Raw genomic sequence first — 20202 nt, 5'->3', positions numbered from 1 at the left:
GGACGGACCCGTTTTCTATTGTGCCAGAAAAAACAGATCCGTCCCCATTGACTTACATTGTGTGTCAGGACGGATCCGTTTGGCTCCGCTTCGTCAGGCGCACAGCAAAACGCTGCAAGCAGTGTTTTTGTTTCCGCCTCCAGAGCGGAATGGAGACGGAACGGAGGCAAACTGAGGCATTCTGAGCGGATCCTTCTCCATTCAGAATGCATTAGAGCAAAACTGATCCGTTTTGGACCGCTTCTGAGAGCCCATGACGGATCTCACAAACGGAAAGCCAAAACGCCAGTGTGAAAGTAGCCTAACTCCATCCAAAACTAATGCTAGAATAATTGTACTAGTCGTGTGCGCAGTGCAGCATCCAATCGGATCCCTGCTTTCAGTTTAGGCTTCTCTACCTGTGTAAATTATACAAAGGAATTTTTTGCTTGTTTATTGTAACCTAATGGGATCCACACAACATACTGTATATCCTCTATTAATTTTGGATGGAGTTCCCCTTTAAATTTGACCTATAATCCATCGACAATAGGAAACCATCACTTGGTCCTGATTACTCCAGGATTGCATCAGTTTTACATCCAAATTTAAGAATAAAAATGCAAAATGCAGACAATTTACAAATAAATAAATTATATATTAAACTTTTTTTTACCCCATACACAATACAACAAAGTACATGTATATACAGCAAATATGTGCAAAAACAACTGTACAGAGATATTTACACCCTTCACAGAAAAATAAAGCCAAAAGCAGAGCGAATCTCTTCACAGGTTCAGGCAGGGGGAAAGGGGTTTTGATTTCAATACTGCATTAAAGGATTGGCTAATTTCTACACGGCAAAAGGAGAGACGAGGATCACGATAAGGCGCTATTTAGTGGTGGAGAGTAAAGCGGGGTGTAGATCTTCAATAACTGCCAATGGCAACAAAAACAACATTCTGCAGCTTAGTTTATAGTAAAGGGCCACTCACATCAATACCAAGGGAATTGCAGGTAAAAGAGGGTCCAAAATCGGTGGCAAAATCCACGTTTTGCACAGCGGATTCGTGGCTGCAGGGAAAATTGACATGCTGAAGATTTGCTACAGCATTAGGGCTCATGCACACGAACAAATTTTTTGTCCGTTTTGTCCTGCGGAACCATTCATTTCAATAGGGCCACAAAAAATGGAAATGACTCGGTGTGCATTCCGTGTCCATTCCGCAAAAAGACAGAACATGTCCTATTCTTGTCCATTTTGCAGGCAAAGACAGCTATTGTTACATGATGCAATACGGACGTCATCCGTTTTTTTTTTTTTTTGAGGACCGTCGTGTGCATGAGCCCTTATGCCGTGGATTTTCCATTCAAAAATCTGGAGGCAAATCTGCAGCTTTTTTGTTACATGTGGACAGATAAATTGACCCAATCTCTATTTGATTCCATTGTTAATCCCAGGATAAGTGTCGCCACAAATGTTTGGCATCTGCTTATCACCCACGGTGGCCATCCTCGCCGTATTTAGGTCAACAGTTATAAAAAAAAAATCTACGCCCGGCTTAGCTCTCATGCAGCCAAAAGTTGAGATTTCAAGTAGCAGTTGCAAATTAAGGCAGCGTGGTAAGAAAACAGGCTCCTCGCCTTCTCCCACTGCGGGTAGCACCACTGAAAACTGTTTTTATCATTGTAACTTTGCAAGAAGAATTAAAGCTTAAGAAACAGCCAAACTTCCCAGATTCCATACGTCAAAACCTTGTTCTCCGCCATCATACCCTGTCGGATACAGGCAGGCAAAAAGCCACCAATCTGTTCAAATAAAAAGTGACGACAAGCTCCTGAAGAGGAGAAAAAACAAAACAATGTACAAAACACTTGAGACAAAGAGGACGAGCTTTCAGAGAAACAGAGGATCGAAAGCAAATGGTGGTAGTCGATTAGGCACTTGTGGGTGATTCGTGGCCTTTAGTGGCTTGCTACATTGTAGCTCGGGAGGGCACAGCACCTATAAAAAAAAACGGGGGTGCTCCCAACCCCGAGGTTAACCTCAAGGCAGTAAACATGTCTGATGCCCTGAGGATACATCCACTGTTCCTTTACAGGCCTCTCCTCATTACTCTCCAGTTCAATGTTTGACTCTTTTAGTGTTTTTTTTTTTTTAGAACGATTTTGTGCTTTTAAAGCAAAACATAAAGTAAACACCAGCAGGATCCTCACATTCAGTCCTTCATAGTCCCCCCAGTGCTCAGATTTCTCCAGTCTCTTCCCACCCTTCACAGACCTCATCAGTATAGTCCTTCATTTAGGAGAAGCGGATCTTGCATTGCAGATAGTCTAGAGGCGCGAGGGAGGAGACAATGGCACAACTTCAAGAACACAGGTATCTTCATAAATAATTCCCATAAAAATATAGTAACCGCAGTCTCTGGGCCCTATGTTCAGTGGTTAGTGAGAAGAAAAAAAAAAAAAAAAAAAAAAAAAAACGTGGACAGAAAAAGTAAAAAAATAATCTCAAGAACTCCAGACTGTGCTGGACGGACGGTATCGCTGTCTGGACGGATACATTTTTGGGTTTAGCAGTCATTGCCCCTGATATTTTTGAGCAGCAGAGTTTGGTGATAGGCACATTTGGTTAGGGTTTCAAGCAATGTCGTCTTCGGAGCTCAACATCTGCCTCTGTGAAGATAGGAACGTGGATCAGGGTTTAGTGATGAGCCATGTGAAGCAAGTAACAAGGTGAAACATCTGACATATACGTTTCTGACAGTATAACTGACCACAACCAAAACAGGGCAGTTACACGATCCAAGCATGCACAGACCACAGGAGTACAAATCTGACTGGAGGTGGTCTGAGGTACCATAGATGAGCCAAAGCTAAAAGGGGTTGTCTCATTTCAGCATCATGTAGAGAAAGTCAATACAAGGCACTTACTAATGTATTGTTATTGTCCATATTGCTTCCTTTTCCCATCACATTATGCACCGCTCGTTTCAATGGTTACGACCACCCTGCAATCCATCAGTGGTGGTCCTAGTTGCACATTATAGAAAAAAAGCACCGGCCTCTCTGGTGGCAGGGACCATGGGAACGTATATGGGCTAGTGCTTTTACCTATAGTGTGCAAGCACGACCACCACTGATGGATTGCAGCAGGGTGGTCGTAACCATGGAATCTGGCCAGCAAAGGAAGCAATATGGATAATAACAATACATTAGTAAGTGCCTTGTGTTAACTTTCTCTACATAATAAATGCCACTTGCTGAAGTGAGACAACCCCTTTAAGTCACTTTATAGCTATTCAAAGGGGTCGACTCATCTCAATAACCCTTTTTCATATGCCCTACTAGGAAATAGAGGGGGGGTCACCAGCTTGGGATCGTGCTGTATAAACCAGAAGAAAAAGCAATTATGAAGCAGTGGATCTTAGATGGACAGACCTGGTCTGGCAGAACATTTAAGTACTTGCGCATACATTTAAATGACCGTACGCAACACTACATTTCCACCATAATGGCTGCAGCAGAGGACAGCTTGGAAAATCAGCTGTTTGTTGCAGGTCTCAGTATCCAGCGGTGACCAGCTGATTGCCACTGTTGCTTTAATATTAAAGGGGTTGTCTGACGTGAGACACAAGCAGTTTTCCAAAATGGTAGAAATTTTGGGCCATTGCATCTTAAATACTTACTGAAGGATAGGTGTATCCATCCTGACTCCGACATATGTGAATCTCATCTTCTTCTGTTGTTTTCTGGTATACAGGATTCTCAAAGTGAATAGTATTGGTGTTTTTCAATCTCCACTTTCTCCACAAGAGAAAGCCTCCGAATGAAAGCAAGCAGAGTATAACTGGAAGAGAGAAAGAAAAAGGCAACGCTATAAGATTGTTCCTTAAAGGATTAACAGTCATATTTTTTTATTTGCTAGTTTATTACAGCTAGGCATGTATACCTGAGTTAGTCTGTCAATGATTGCCAAAAGATCTTTCATTAATGTCCTCTGTCCCTTTCCACCGCTCCCTTAAAAGACCGTTGCTATGGCTCATCTGTCTCCGGCTAGGAAGACGGAGGGGCGGTCCTTCACACTGCATGCCTGCATTAGGCTTCAGAGTGAGGAGGCGTGTCTCTCAGTAATCCAATCTGATTGGCTGGCAGGGAGCTGCTGGCTACAGCAAGTGTGTATGGGAACTGAGGGAAAGCAGTTTTGGCCTCAGAGAACTGGCAGAGGAGCCATCTTGAGAAGGTTCTTATATTGTAAATGTTTAAACAGCCGTAACTAAGGGAAAACAGTGGTATGTGAAGAAACTAAATATTGCTTTATGCATAATGCTCCTGCAGCAGTAACATATGCTAAAATAGATTTTTTTTGATGAAAACATGACAGTTATCCTTTAAAAAAAAAAAAAAGGTCTATGCACATTTTAAGTGTATAGTGTGAGAATAGAATAAAAAGGCTCTGCATTTCCCTATTGGTTGTGTCTGGGATTGTGGCTAAACCCTATTGAAATGAATGGAGTTATGCAATACAAGGCACAGCCCCATGGAGAGGAGGGGCGCTGTTTGGGGGGGAAGGTGAAAAGCTGAACTCACCAACAGGTATCACAGCGTAGAGGACACTAGAATGAGAATGAGATTCTGAAGTCTCCATCTTTACATCACCATTATTCACTCCTGTCAACAAAGCCATCACATAAATTCAGTAAAAAAGTCAATTTAGTACCTCCCACGCTTCAATTGTGAACATGCATCCATTTTTACATATTGGAAGTTGTACCTTGATGTGATTCTGTGGAGCTCGTAATCCCTGCCGTAGAGAGATCTAGGTTTCTTTTGGTGCTTTGTGTTGTGCTTGGCTGACTAGTGGTTGTTGTAACAGTGGTTGATGGCCTTGTTGTAGGCTGATGGGGCTTAGCAGTAGAAGGCCTCCTAGGTGCGCTGGTGATCAGTTTTGCTAAAGTCGTGCTCTTGGGAGTTGCTGTTGTTGTGACAGGAGTCAAGCTGACAAATGCGGCTGTAGATGTTGGTCCTGTAGAGATGAAAAAGACATTTGTTAGACAATGCAGCCTTTTATTACAGTTTTCAGGTTATTAAAACATTTCAGTTAAAAGAGATACCGTATTTTTGACTTTATAAGACACACTTCTTTCCTGCACAGCGCGGCCTGCGATGTATCAGTCAGAGTAAACCTCTATCACGGAGGTGTGAGGAGGGGCTGGAGGCTGGCAACTGCTGTTGCACTCGCGGCTGGGCCTGGTGCAGTCACGGTTTATTTAATGTTCAAGCAGTGGTTCTGGTTTGTTAAACTAGCGTAATAGTCTGTAGTAGTACTCACTTTCAAAGTGGCGGGCAGGCTGGCAGCGTAACGTCACTCACTCGGTCATGCTCCTCCCACTTCATTAATGAAGCTGGCGGAGCAGGAGCGTGACTGAGCGAGTGACGTTATGCTGCCGGCCTGCCCGCCGCTATGATAGTGAGTACTACTACAGACTATTACGCTAGTTTAACAAACCAGATCCACTGCTTGAGCATTAAATAAACAGACTTTACATGTAAAGACTGCTGTGAGTGGGGTCTGGTGTAATGGGGTCACTATTCACACAGGGACACATTAATAACATAATACTGTAACACATAGGGCCATGAGGGGACCAAGCATAAGATGCTATATGTGTGTCAATCACAGATCCTCCATAGCAGTGTGTCATCCACAGATTCCCCCATAATAGTGTCATCCACAGATCCCCCCAATAACAGTGCGTCATCCACAGATTCCCCCATAACAGTGTCATCCACAGATCCCCCATAATAGTGTCATCCACAGAATCCCCCATAACAATGCATCATCCACAGATCCCCCCATAACAGTGTGTCATCCACAGATCCCCCATAATAGTGTAATCCACAGAATCCCCTATAACAATGCATCATCCACAGATCTCCCCATATCAGTGGGTGATCCACAGATCCCCCATAACAATGCATCAGCCACAGATCCCCCCATAACAGTGTCATCCACAGATCCCCCATAATAGTGTCATCCACAGACCACCATTAGTTCAAAACCCCCCAAAAGCACACCTTTTGGGTTAAAATATTTTTTTTCTTATTTTCCTCCTCAAAATAAAAAAGCGAAAAATACGGTATACTGTGTTACAGTCTGTCTAATGCAGGCTTAAGGCGGGTGCCATGACACAAGACACCAAAGAAAAAAAAAAGAAAAATCACTGTCCCCTCAGGCCCTGGACGATGCAAAATAAAGCATATCAGTTCTGTACTAGGCACAAAAGGGGATATCATATAAAACACTAACAAAATAGTATAAAAATGACACTACAGCAATAGCAGGCACTGTCTGAAGGTAGCGAGCTCACCTTTTACACAGCTCTTGCCGTCTGTACCCAGGTGTTCTCCATCAGGACACACACAAGTAAACTTGGGGGAACCTGCAGTGATTTGTGGGGCCGGCAGACACAGGTATTCACATCCTCCATTTTCAGACTGGCACCAGTTTTCAGCTAAAATGAATAAAGATGTCAAAATAAGTGATGCTAAAAAAATCATACATTAATATAGCTATATAACTTTATGTTTTAGAAATAAATATATTAAAGAGGTTTTCCAGGACACTTAGGACAGGTCATCTATATCAGACTGGTGAGGAGGTCTGACTCTTGGCACTCCTGCAGGGGCCACAGCAGGAACAGCTCTATAGACTGTGCCGTGGTTGCTGCAGCTCTCTCCCAATCTCATGTGTCGCTGGATTCCAATGGCTGAACTGATAACTGTACCAGGCATTGGAGATCGCAGTGCATGATCGGGGGCCCTAGCCGTATAATAAGCTGAGAAAGATGTTATGAAGACAATGCCCAATCCTTACTGCTTCCTCTGCAAGGACCCCAGGCTACCTACCTTTAGGCTGTCCTCTATTGTGATACAAGACGATGTCTTCTGGCGATAACAGATCTTCTGCAACTTTCGTGATTTGTTCCCCGGTCAGCCTGTTAGCGCTGAATATAGCTTCATTGTCAATATCCGTCCAGAAGACCAGATCCTTCAAAATGAAAAATAAAAAGGTTAAAGAAGGTTAGAAGAGGAACAACTAATAAGATTAGAGCTGGTTCGAGCATTGTAAGCTCACTACGTATAAGAGAGAACACACTGAGGGGAAATACTTGGCAGAACTGACTTCTTGAAGAGAGCTGTAATGTCTATGGCAAAAATATATAGAAAAAAACTTACCTCAAAGATGGTGAGGCCGAATGGGTGAGATAAGGAATGCTCATCGACAATGACCTTCCTTCTATTGTCTCCAGTAACGTCAATGCTGGACAAAGTGTGCAACTTGGAATCCACCCAGTACAGTCTCTGATGGGTCAGGTCTGAAGGTGAATACACAACATGTAAGAGACAGAATTCTCAATAATGTCCTATAGAGGTTACATCTGAATCAGAAGAACACTCCGAGCAAAATTCAACCACTGCCTTCCTGAGGGGGCGTTATATGATAAATCTATTGAAAGAAAAACCTAGTGTCATGCCCCACCCCCTTCGCTGTGGTCTTCCATTACTCACCCAGTGTGATTCCATTAGGCCATTCAATATCACTGTCGACCAGAGTTTGTCTGTCTACTCCATTCAAACCACCCTTCTCAATCTTGGCAGGGGCACCCCAGTCGGTCCAGTACATAAACCTAAAAAAGTAAAGAAGGGGAGATTAAATTTGGGTAAGGAAGTCATAAATGAAAACGCCGATGATCTCCATCCTGAGGCTTTTCACTGTTGCAAAACTATAACTCCCAGCATGCTGTCAGGGCATGCTGGAAGATGTCGTTTTGCAACAGCTGGAGAGCCATCTAATCTAGGAGCTGGAGATGGTACATCATGTGGACAGAGAAGACAGATGTTCCTTACCCTTTTGTAGGATCCACCACTATATCTCGTGGCTTAGCCAGACCTTGGCTGAAGAGTGTTTTTCGCTTGGACCCGGCAGTATTGGCCACAGAGATGGTGCCAATGTAAGAGTCTGTCCAGTATAGGTTGGCATGGACCCAATCTACTGCAATACCGTCTGGAGATACAATTTCATTGCTGATTACAGTCTCGTGGTGGGAAAAGTTATGGGCCTTGTCCATTAAAGCACTGTAGGGATATATGAATAAAAAGGTTACTTCATGAGAATTTCCAAATGTAAAGCCAATGGCAAATACGGAGACACACACAAGGGACAAGTCACTCTCATTACCTGTAAATTTTCTTCTGGGATAAATCCGACCAGTAGATTTTATTGCTTGCTATCTCCATATCTAATGCCACGACATTCTTAAGACTTGGAATGAAACTTGTGTACTCGCTCCTGTCCAGCGTCATCTTCCTCACCTCGTGACGGTTGGTGAAGAAGAGGTAAGCCACCGTTCCTGTGGAAAGGAAACATAAGTTAAATGGATGTCTCATTAAGAGGGTTGTCCTATCTTGCCCTTACTAAGGCGGGATGAGACACATTCCTGACCACCAGCCAGCCGGGAAACAGTGGAGAGCGCCGTTGCTTGCAGCAATGCAATGCCGTTTCTGTAGCTCCCATGGACAGCAATGAAAATAGCCGATAAGCGCCGCTGTTTGCTGGCTGGTTTACCACAACTCCTTTCTAGGGCATATAGGCTTAAAGGGAACCGGTCACCGGGATTTTGTGTATAGAGCTGAGGACATGGGCTGCTAGATGGCCGCTAGCACATCCGCAATACCCAGTCCCCATAGCTCTGTGTGCTTTTATTGTGCATAAAAAACAGATTTGATACATATGCAAAATAAACTGAGAGGAGTCCTGTCCCTGAGATGAGTCAGAGAAAGGACCCATCTCAAGTTAATTTGCATATGTATCAAATTGTTTTTTTTTTACAAAATAAAAGCACACAGAGCTATGGGGACTGGGTATTGCGGATGTGCTAGCGGCCATCTAGCAGCCCATGTCCTCAGCTCTATACACAAAATCCAGGGGACAGGTTCCCTTTAATAGATGGGGTGCCTCACCAATGCTCTTGCAGGACCCGACATTGTACTCACCAGTGCTCTTGCAGGACCCTGTTTTTGGATCAATTTGGTAGCCATCATAGCATTCACACTTGTAGCTTCCTTCCAAGTTAGTGCAGATTTGGCCGCAGGTATCAGGTCGCAGACATTCGTCAATATCTGAAGGGATGAAGATTGAGACCTATATAAATTCTTTGTACCTTATAAAGCATAACCTGAGTGAAGATGACATTGCACTAGGCCTGTGATAATGGGGCCATTAAAACCAAAGCAGACTTTAGACACCAATTTACCTTTACATTTCCTTCCATTAACTAGGCGATATCCCTCCGGGCATAAACACTCGTATCCAATCTTGAGGTCATTGCAGATATGGGAGCAGCCACCATTTTTTTCCAGGCATTCATTCAGGGCTGTTAAATAGGAGATAGCACATATTGTAAGCATCTACAGAAACCTTGCAGTTGATGACAGGCAGATGTTCCTGGGGTTTTTATACTTACCACACTCCTTAAGTGGTTCATCTGACCAGTCTCTACAGTCTTTGGCAACGTTACACACTTGGTCCATACTGATGCATTCTCCACTTGAACACTTGAACTTGTCGGGGCCCTCACACCTCGTGGCTGATTTGAGAAAATGAAAGATATTTAACGTTTCTGAGGAACCTTTGGAGGCTGCCCTTTGTCATGGTTGTAGACCCTACGACATGTCGTCAGGTTATGATGCTCACCGTTTACACAGCCCATTTCATCGCTTAGATCTTCACAGTCGTATTGTCGGTCACACTGCCGGCTGCCATGGATGCATTTCCCGTTGTTACACTGGAACTGATCTGGGCTGCAGGTTGGTTTTTCTGCAATTTAAGTACAAATTAAAATGAAGTCTATTGTGCGATCTTCAGGCAGGAGCTGCGGGACTCGCAGCTGAACCATTTACGGTCTATATGTTTGCATAAGTAGCTGGTTTAACCCCTTATGGACTGTCCATTGTCTTATAACAGTGTGCAGTGCAGGTCCCAAGTCAAAAGACGTTGCTGCTCAAAAGCTCCAGTCTAGCAGGAGCAGGTCAGGTGCAAACAGAGAGCCGCCTCAGTCTTCCATTGTGGGGCATACTTAGGCCCAGATTTACTAATGTGCCTGTCTAAAAAAAGCTTTCTAAGAAATGGAACAAATTGGTACAATTTGGCGCATCCAGGGTTGTTATACTTTCTTCCAACATGCTCGACAAGGGGTCAGGTCTCAGCTGAAAAAGGTCTAAGCTTCGCTAGACGGGGGGGGACGGGGCCTAAGATGGGCCATTTTGTGCCACAATTCTGGTGTAAAAAGTACGATAAACCAACGAATAGTCAAAGAAAAGTGTCTGTCCCTGCACCAGATTCATCATCCGGCCTGAGCCCCGTGATAAGTCTGGTCCAGGTCTAGACGGCCTGTATAAGCTTACGTCATCTACAGGATTAGTAAATCTGGACCATAGTGCCTTATTCACCAAAAATATACATATATGTATCAAAACGATAGTTTATGTTGTAAAATAATTTATAGTATATATTTTATTAAATAGTTTATTTGCAAATTTAAACAGGGAAACCTCTAAACCACTGCATTATTCTGCTCTTTAACAGCTTGATGTTAAAGCTACTAAAGAGCAAAACAGCAAAGAAACTGGATCTATAAAAACCCCCGGTAAATCCCTAAGAGGTGCCTGGTCAATTAGGGCCGAAACACTGGTCATCAACAGGGATGAGCGAATTGACTTCGGATGAAGCATCCAAAGTCGATTTGCATAAAACTTTGTTCTAATACTGTACGGAGCAGGAGCTTTGTACAGTATTAGAATGTATTGGCTCAGATGAGCCTAAGTTATTGACTTTGCATAATAATTTCATAAATTAATTTGTACTGTAAAAAAACATTTCCTGAACTCAGGTTCGGTTCCAAGGTACCATTTGGAAATAGTTTTTTACAGTACAAATTAATTTATGAAGTTATTAGGTGAAGTCTCGCGAAGCAATAACTTTGGCTCATCGGAGCCAATACATTCTAATACTGTATGGAGCTCCTGTGAAAAGCAGGTATAGCTCATTATATGTCCTGCCTAGGTACGTACCACAGTCCTTTTCATCAGATTTGTCCTTGCAGTCAAACTGTCCGTCACACTTCCAACTCATATGCACACACTCGCCGCTCCCACAGTGGAACTCCAAAGAGGAGCAGGGTTTGTCCGTCTTGATCGGCTCCTTTCCTTCACAGCTCTCCTCGTCGGAGCCGTCTTCACAGTCAGGATCCCCATCACATGTCCATAGTTTGGGGATGCAGAGGGTTGAGTTTTTGCATTGAAAAAAGGCTGGATTACAAGTGGGAGGAGGGCAAGTGTCTTCATCGCTGCCGTCATCGCAGTCGTGGTCACCGTCACATTGGTATTCCAGAGAGATGCACATTCCACTGCGGCACTGGAACTGATCATCAGAGGCACAGGGCTTGCGAGCTGTAAAGATAGAACGAGGCCCAATTAGACATAAACTAGATATGGTGAAGCTCATAATAGTTTCCATTGAAGACAAGGTTTAGGTCAGCTGAACAGGGCAGCCGGAACACGTCACCTACCACAATCCTTCTCATCGGAGCCATTTTCACAGTCTTCTTGGTCATCACACTGCCATGACTTGGGGATACATCGGTTTGACCTATCACCACAGCTAAACTGGTCAGGACTGCATGTTTTATGCCCTGATGGGGGAAAAAACACAAGAACATATTAAGTACCACATGGCAAATTTCATGGTTCTACGCTGTATATTTTACGTAGCGCTGGTACTTACGGCAGGTCTCGGGAAACTCGTCAGACCCATCCCTGCACTCTTCACTGCCATCGCAGACCCACTTGTATGGGATACATTTCCCATCGTCACATTGGAACTCGTTTCTGTCACACTTAGTGGTCGCTAGGTGAGAGAAACAAAATGTAATATAATGAATTTATGATACCAATAGCCTAAATGATCATTAGATCCAGCAAAAATGGATTACAAATGATCTAAAGTTCTGGATTATTGAAGGTTTAAAATATATAAAACCAGCCTAAAATAAAAATTAAATTTATCACCATTTTCATGTTACTTTGGAAACTTATAGCAATGGTATTTGAGCACTCTACGATTGTATTATTTGGGTGTTGAGGCTTATCAACCTCAGTATCTGGCATTAAAAAGTCTCAAGGTATGGCATATGCAAAATGTTATAACTTTTTTGTGTGGTTTTGCACCTTGATCACCACTTTTTTTTAAAAATGGGTGTAGGAGGGAGTGGGCAGTGCAGGGCAGGGCATAGCGTGCCTGGCACAGTTACTATAATCTATGCCAGGAGTAGATGCTGACATAGATTATACACCCTTGCTGGTATAGATATCAGTTCTGGCAAAGGGATCTGCACAGTTGTACCTCTTAATAATTGTGATGCATCTGATGCCAACAGAGGAGTGAACAAAGGGGTTGCTCAGCCCTGTCGGGGGTCTCTCTGGCAGACTCCCTCAGAGTGGCCGTAGGTGGCTCATGTGATGCATGGGAGACACGTCACCGCTGCAGCCAGTCATTGGAGTCCACGTGACCCGTGCCAAACCAGGAGAAGGGAACCCAGCAGCAAGGATCAGGTGAGTATGATTCCCTAGGCAGGTCCGGCCGTGCTTGGGAAGGGGGGGTCTGCCTGAAAGGCCCGCAGGGGTGAACAACTCCTTTAAGAATGGCATAAAAAAAAATGGCAAATGGTCCCCTATATGTTACATCAAAAGGTACTGCACAGGGCACCAAGCAACATAAAGCTAGTTGTATAATTGGCTATAATCATGATCTAGAGCAGGCATGCTCAACCTAAAACTACAACTCCCACCATGCCCTGCTGTAGGCTGTTCCAGCATGCTGAGAGTTGTAGTTTTGCAACAGCTGAAGGGCCGCAGGTTGAGCATGCCTGATCTAGAGTGTCCAGTCTATCGAATGCTGGATTAGAGGGATTTACAGTAAACAGATCCAGTCGTGGATCAAGCACTGACTAAAACCGAGGGACTGTGAAAAGAAAAAGTACATGCCTGAAGGTCTAGCACATGACAGCTAGCAAGTCAGCGTGCTAAATATATACATATAGAAGCTGTTACTCCAATGCCCGGGGCCTCTGCGATTTGATTTGACATAAGGGAATGCACCTGACACAGACTGACTGCAGGATCATACGGGAAGGACCTGGAAACCACCTCAGGAGAGGGAACGTAGGTATCCAGAAGAGGCAGGTGTAATGTTGGTGGCAGATCCGTCATTAGCCCCTTCCCTCCCTGGAGGAGAATTTGACAGCCTCAAATGTCTGTAATGATGGAGATCGCTCATAATGCAATTCCTCAATACCATATTTAAAGGGACCTCAAAGCAGAGCTCCACTTTGAGGAGAGCGTGTTACTATATTAGCCTGCAGTTTCCATCTGGTGAAGACTTCCCGGCAGGGAGAGGAGCGCGGATTCATTTCACATTGGAGCGGCTAAAGCTTTCGCATACCACCAGCATAAAGTCAGCCCCGTCTATTCCAGTCTCTCAGAGGAACGAAGGCATTTTCACGTGGGAGGGAGAAATATACGATCCTGAACGTGCGCCAAGATCTCCTCGACTTTGTCGTGGCACCCTCTTTTCATTACACCCTAAAACAAGTTAGAACATCCTAAAGCTGCCCTGTTATGCAAGATCGGGAGTGGTCTCGCGCCTGGGTGTATTCAGTATACACATAATGTATCGTGGAAATACAATGAGCGGAGGAGGGCTTAAGAAAAAAAAAAAAAATCGGAACCCCCCCCCCCCCCCCCCTTATTGTTGGTTCACTCGCCAGCACACCTCCATGTTGGGTTGGTATGGTCCAGTAAAATCTTCTTTACTGCCCATGTTGCATGGCAGATATGGGGGCTGCTACAGAGGTTCCCAATACAGCATATTGCAGGGCAGGGCTTCCCAAACCACAGATATCTGAAGAATGCAATCGCCTTATGTTCATGAGGATGTGGCCGTGAAAATGAAAAGCTCAAGACCCATCACGAGATTTATTCTTCACATCGCGGCTGTGTTCCTTCAGATAAAACGTATTGCAAGACGATTTCCTTTAAAGCCTGACAACCTATGGGATTTTATTCTGGGCCATGCCGCTAAAGAGCACGAGATGACGGCCCCGTGTCACATTTCGTGTGTCTCCTACAATTATAACCAAGTGGGACACGAATAGAATTCAAGCTTAAACATTAACAGAGGGCGGCGAACGCCCACACGTGAACTTTATCCAGCACTTCTAAAGCTTATCTGGGGAAGATATTAGAAATGAAGAGCCCAGCGCAAATGTATTCTGTATCGCCAAATAAGATCCAACATTCTGGGGTCATGGTAAATGTGCAAGTCGTGTGCGACGCGTATTATGTCCAAAATCGCCATGTAGCCGTACCCTAAAAAGATATTATACTGGACGTTTGATGCAGCCTGTATATAGATTATATGGTACATATCTATTACAACATTTATTGTGAAGGTCAGGGTTTTACAATATTACTTCATCTAGGTGTCAGGCCACAAAAGGTTAATTACGGCACCAAGTCTGTGTCATTTAACTTCTAAATGATGGGGTGATCAGATTTGGGAAACTTACAAAATAGGTGGAATTTTCTTGACTTCCCGTCATCCCAGTGAAGAACTACAGTCCGCCCCTACCTAGTCTGAAGTAGCTGATAACAGATAGTACTAGGTGACAGAGAAGACAGTCACCCCAATGAAGAACTACAGTCCGCCCCTACCTAGTCTGAAGTAGCTGATAACAGATAGCACTAGGTGAGAAGCAGAGAAGACAGTCATCCCAATGAAGAACTACAGTCCGCCTCTACCTAGTCTGAAGTAGCTGATAACAGATAGCACTAGGTGGCAATCAGAGAAGACAGACTACACATTTACTGTCCCTTTAAGACTGTTCACTTGATCAGATTCCCTTTCGAGTGTCTACAATGACTATGTCCTCTTCACCTCTGCTGTATATGATAAGGTTGTATATCACATAGGCACGTGCATTGTAATTGCGACAAATTGCTTTTCTTCGTACCGCTTTATCTAACGCAGTCTAATATAATGTGACGTGACTCACACGCGTGTCCTTTAAGGTTACTCAATAACGTGAGAAGAATAAAAAAAATCTGCAGTCATTACCTCTAGTAAACGTTTTTCTACTTCCCAATGCAAATTAATCTAAAATTCCAAACGTTCTAATATGTAACATGTAAAGGGGTTGTCCCTTTCAGCAACCGCTAACAGAGTGTATGGTGTTAAAGGGGTGACGGTAGATTATAAACATGTGGCTGTTTTGAGAGAAAAAAAGCGCTATACTTGGGGTATGACTACACGGCGAGTTTGGGCACGACACATATGGCGAGTCCAAGTTGCTACGGGGTATGACTACACGGCGAGTTTGGGCACGACACATATGGCGAGTCCAAGTTGCAGTGTAGCCATAGAAATGAATGTGGTCGTAACACAACTCTCACTTTTGCCACGACCACAAACCAAGAATAATAAAAAAAAAAGTCAAACATTGCTGGGATTTCTGGCGATTCTTGGGTCGCCCAAACGTGTGAGTTGCGCTGTGACCCTATTAATTTCCATGGCTGCCCTGCTGTACTTGGGTGTGTCTTTTTATGTGATGCATTAATACATAATGTGCAGTTTTACATCATTTTGTGTTCCATCCCGAGAATGTACAATGATGTAAAACTGCACATTATGTATTAGGGTACTTTCACACTTGGTTCCGTCGCCGGAACTGCCTGCCGCATCCGGCAATCTGTATGCAAACGGAAACCATTTGTAGACGGATCCATCTCACAAATGCATTGCAATACCGGATCCGGCGGAAAGACGGATCCGGTATTAATTTTTGTCTGCATGTGCGCAGTTCGGAAGACCGGATCCGTCAATGCGGCAATTTTAATGCCGGATCCGGCACTAATACATTCCAATGGAAAAAAATTCTGCCAAGTGTTCAGGATTGTTGCTGCGGTTTTTTCTCCGTCCAAATACCGTAAAAAGACTGAACTAAAAAACATCCTGATGCATCCTGAACGGATGGATTGCTCTCCATTCAGAATTCATTAGGATAAAACTGATCAGTTTTTTCAACGGTATTGAGCCCCTAGAACAGAACTCAATACCGGAAAACTTTGACGCAAGTGGGAAAGTACCCTTAAAGCATGACATAAAAAGAATTTCCGGTGTGCCGCGGATTACTCCTTTGAAATAGACTGACATACCGTCTTCTACGAGCACCCACCACTAAGGGTGTGCAGATATCGTCCTTTCCCATACTTGGGTGGGTGACACATGTCGTGCCCAAAGTCACCACTTCACTGTACCCCAATTCATGGGCTGTTTGTGGTATTGCACCTTAGCCCATTTTGTATCATTCAGAGCAGAAAGATGGTGCAAATAGCTCCAAAGAAACAGCCACACCCTATACATGGCCGCCCATGGTTCCTTCCCTCATGACAACAGTCACAGGGGGAACCTTGTATAAACATCCGCCTTAGTCATTCTAAAACCTCCGTGACAAGAAATTCCTAAAAATAGGTTGTGGGCAACAATCTTGGGACCACCTTATTATTATTTTTTAGTTTCCTCATAATTTTAACATCCCTGGTGGTCTAGGATAGTGAAAGTGTAAAGCGCAGGTTCTGGGCAGTGAAGAGGTCAACGGTAAATTCTGGTTCCTTCTCGGGGACCTTTTTCAAGTAGTGGGGAACTACCACTCCCTACCTATAATATTCCTGGTATATGATAACTATAATTGTAAGAAGAACTTTCCAGTACTGTATTATAGCATATCCTATCTTCAAGGCATCGGGTAAACACACTGCTAGTGGAGAGGACAATTAAGGTGGCTCCTCAAGGTCCTTCCTCAACCTCCAGGAGGTAGGGCAATTTCCCATTTTGATGCTCCCTACATATAATATTCCAGATATATGATAACTAGAACTGTAAGACAAACCTTCCAATACTGTATAATAGCATATGACATCTTATCGGGCAAACGCATTGCCAGTGATCACGGGCTGGGACGACGTGGCCGTAACGTGCGGCTTTTGGCCTGTTTAGGTCTGAAGTTTTGAACATAGACGGAGTATGTTATAGCCTTGGTCGGGGTTAAACAGAAGCTTTGGCACCTTAGGGTGTGGCTCCTTGAGACGTTAGTGCTGACAGCCTGGCGTAGAGAAGGCTGTAGCAACGTGGACGGCTGCGATAAGACCAGAGTAGAAAAAGATCAAAAAGAAGCTCAGTTGATGACGAAAAGGGATCGATAGAAGCCAAAATACTGCCATTCAAGCATGGATTTAAAGGGACTGTCCATTTAAAAGTCATATGGAGATCCAAGGGTTACCCTTTTATTACCCAGAGCAGAGACATGATGCAAAGATCCTTACAAAATTAAAGGATTTTTCTGCAGATTACAGACCCTTTTATGTGCCAGACGACTGGTTTTCAGTCTAAACAAACCAACAGTCTGGACGCCTTGAATAGAACTCCGATCGTTGCCCATTTCTTGCACCGTACACACCTTTAAGGCCCAGCGCCATAATAGTGAGATATATTTTAACGCTGCCTATATTATAAGGGTACTTTCACACTAGCGTTTTTTTATTTTCCGGCATAGAGTTCCGTCCTAGGGGCTCAATATCGGAAAAGAACTGATCAGTTTTATCGCCATCCATTCTGAATGGAGAGTAATCCGCTCAGGGTGCCTTAAGTTCAGTCCCTCTTACGTTTTTTTGGCATGCTGCATTTATCTCTCCGGCCAAAAATCCTCAACACTTGCCGAAATTCCTATAATTTCCATTGAAATGTATTAATGCCGGATCCGTTCTGCAAATGCGCAGACCTTTAAAATCTGCGAAAAAAACAAATACCTGATCCGTTTTTCCGGAGGACAGCGGAGAGACGGATCCGGTATTTCAATGCATTTGTCAGACGGGTCCTCATCCAGATCTGTCTGACAAATGCCATCCGTTTGCGTCCGGATTGCCGACTCCAGCGACGGAACGGCCTGACGCAAGTGAGAAAGTAGCCATCAAACTTTATTACGGAACCAGCAGGTGGAGGCTTCAATTTCACCTCAGCTCTCCACCTCCCAAGAAGCAAACTATGGAAACATACACATAACAGGACCAAGGGGCCATGACTTTGTGACCAGCTCTTATCTCGAGCAGCGAGAGTGTGGAGGAGGGGGGAACCACCACACCCTCGCCACATCCTTACACACGAAGGAGTAGTGACGCACTCTCACTCACTCCCGTCACGCGAAATGGGCGGGAAACAAAATTAATAAAAAAAAATCATCCTAGAAGGAGAGGACTCCACATTTAACCGCCCATCTCAAACCCCGCCCTCTTTGTGTTTTCTATTGGCTCCGAGGGCGGGGGCTCGCGATCGGCAGATTTTACGTCGCCCAATCAGAAGACGCGATAGCGGCGGCCCATTCATGACGTAGGCGTGGCCTCGGAGTGGCGCAGCCTTCGTGAGTGTGTGAGGTAAAAAAGCCGGTTGTGTCCCCGTTGCTAATTATCGGCTGCCTGCTAATTATCGGTAATTCTAGCGCCACCATTTGACCTGTATCGAAAGGAGAGTCAGCTAGCAACAGCCACAATGACACCCACGTTATTTATTGCGTTGCCACGGGAAACCGTTACCTCAGGCGCCCCCCCCCCCCCCCCCCCTTAACGTATAGCGGTTATCTGAGGTAAAAATGCTCCCCCCACCACTTGGTTCCCCAGTAATGGCCTCCTGTGAAGAGACCAGTGAGGGAAATGCAAAAAGCAGCTCATTCTATAGCTATGAGTGCTGGCCTGACTTGCTGAGACTTGTAGTCCTTCTCTCCTGTATTATAACTTAGGTAATGGCAGTCTGACTTGCTGAGTCTTGTAGTCCCTCTCTGTTTATAATGGCAGTCTGACTTGCTGAGACTTGTAGTCCCTCTCAGTTTATAATGGCAGTCTGACTTGCTGAGTCTTGTAGTCCCTCCCTGTTTATAATGGCAGTCTGACTTGCTGAGACTTGTAGTCCCTCCCTGTTTATAATGGCAGTCTGACTTGCTGAGACTTGTAGTCCCTCTCAGTTTATAATGGCAGTCTGACTTGCCGAGACTTGTAGTCCCTCCCTGTTTATAATGGCAGTCTGACTTGCTGAGTCTTGTAGTCCCTCCCTGTTTATAATGGCAGTCTGACTTGCTGAGACTTGTAGTCCCTCCCTGTTTATAATGGCAGTCTGACTTGCTGAGACTTGTAGTCCCTCTACCTATCTAGTAATTGCTCTAGTAATACACCACATTATAAGCATGTATAATAACACATTAGGAAGCATGCACTGATAGGTAAGTATATATATATATATATATGGCATTCGGTACCTACCTGGGATTGCAGATGTCAGATGGATCAGCAGCAGCAGTAAGGAGATCTCGGAGATCCTGGAAGGTCCCATTCTGTGGAATAAGATGTGGCAGCCCTTCTTACAGGTCTGTATTGCGGTGCCAGGACCGGGGTTGGCGGATGCACACACCTCTGGTGCAAATTGTAAAATGTGCGAGGCAGCTCCGAGTGAATTTCAATTAATTACCCTTTTTTTTTTCTTTCCTCCCATATACTCTAGCAGGGGGCAGGGACTAAGAGTGGTGTGATTTTCAAAAGATGGTTAGTACATGCCCACGAGGTGGGGCTTCCAACACACGATGTGACATAGAGAGGCCTGGCTCTGGCACACCCGGGGGCTGACTCATCTCCTATAGGTACCACTGGCACACCCACTTGCATGCTTCAAATGCCTTCATACACATTGAGCTTGTGACAGGGAACCCAAATAAAGCCTGTATATCTTATCTGACCGTGCCCCCATGTGTCTGTCCCTGCAGAGCTCCCTTGATCCTTGTCATAAGGTCTAATTCACACCGACCTAAGCAGAAGCCTCTGATTTCCATCCGTATGGAGTTCTGTAAGCACGTCTGTATTACACCCAGTTTTCCTGCACAGATTCCAATAAATCATAAATAAAAAAAAATCCTCTTTTGTACCGACCCACTAACAATATGGCAATATGGATGCGGATCGGATGGTTTTTCATATCTGTATTATAGATAGAGTTAGTTTGGTTCT

General features: G+C 44.4%; 1 protein-coding gene across 1 annotated transcript; it reads right to left on the bottom strand.

The window, feature by feature from the left end:
• Positions 1-183: 183 nt before the first annotated feature.
• On the bottom strand, positions 184-19686 carry LDLR (low density lipoprotein receptor). The gene is made up of 18 exons (XM_040414971.1): positions 19465-19686; positions 11828-11950; positions 11613-11735; positions 11116-11493; positions 9740-9862; positions 9510-9632; positions 9300-9419; positions 9040-9165; positions 8225-8396; positions 7894-8121; positions 7555-7673; positions 7222-7361; positions 6892-7033; positions 6354-6497; positions 4757-5008; positions 4573-4653; positions 3672-3832; positions 184-2658 (listed from the first exon to the last, which is right to left on the bottom strand). Exons 1-18 carry the CDS (start codon positions 19532-19534, stop codon positions 2623-2625), a joined length of 2661 nt encoding a protein of 886 aa, XP_040270905.1. The 5' UTR covers positions 19535-19686; the 3' UTR covers positions 184-2622.
• Positions 19687-20202: the final 516 nt, after the last annotated feature.

Source organism: Bufo bufo, chromosome 1 (genome assembly GCF_905171765.1).
Source record: "Bufo bufo chromosome 1, aBufBuf1.1, whole genome shotgun sequence".
Taxonomy (NCBI): Eukaryota; Metazoa; Chordata; class Amphibia; order Anura; family Bufonidae; genus Bufo; species Bufo bufo.
This window is presented reverse-complemented; position numbering and strand designations above follow the sequence as displayed.

What these genes read in the sequence shown, in the direction of transcription:
- LDLR (XM_040414971.1), bottom strand. Translation starts at nt 19,534, where the DNA reads ATGGGACCTTCCAGGATCTCCGAGATCTCCTTACTGCTGCTGCTGATC. An exon ending in CGAGTTTCCCGAGACCTGCC is followed by an intron (nt 11,736 to 11,827) that starts GTAAGTACCAGC and finishes TTCCCCCATCAG; the next exon opens with GGCATAAAACATGCAGTCCT. An exon ending in TGAAATGGGCTGTGTAAACG is followed by an intron (nt 9,633 to 9,739) that starts GTGAGCATCATA and finishes TTCTCAAATCAG; the next exon opens with CCACGAGGTGTGAGGGCCCC.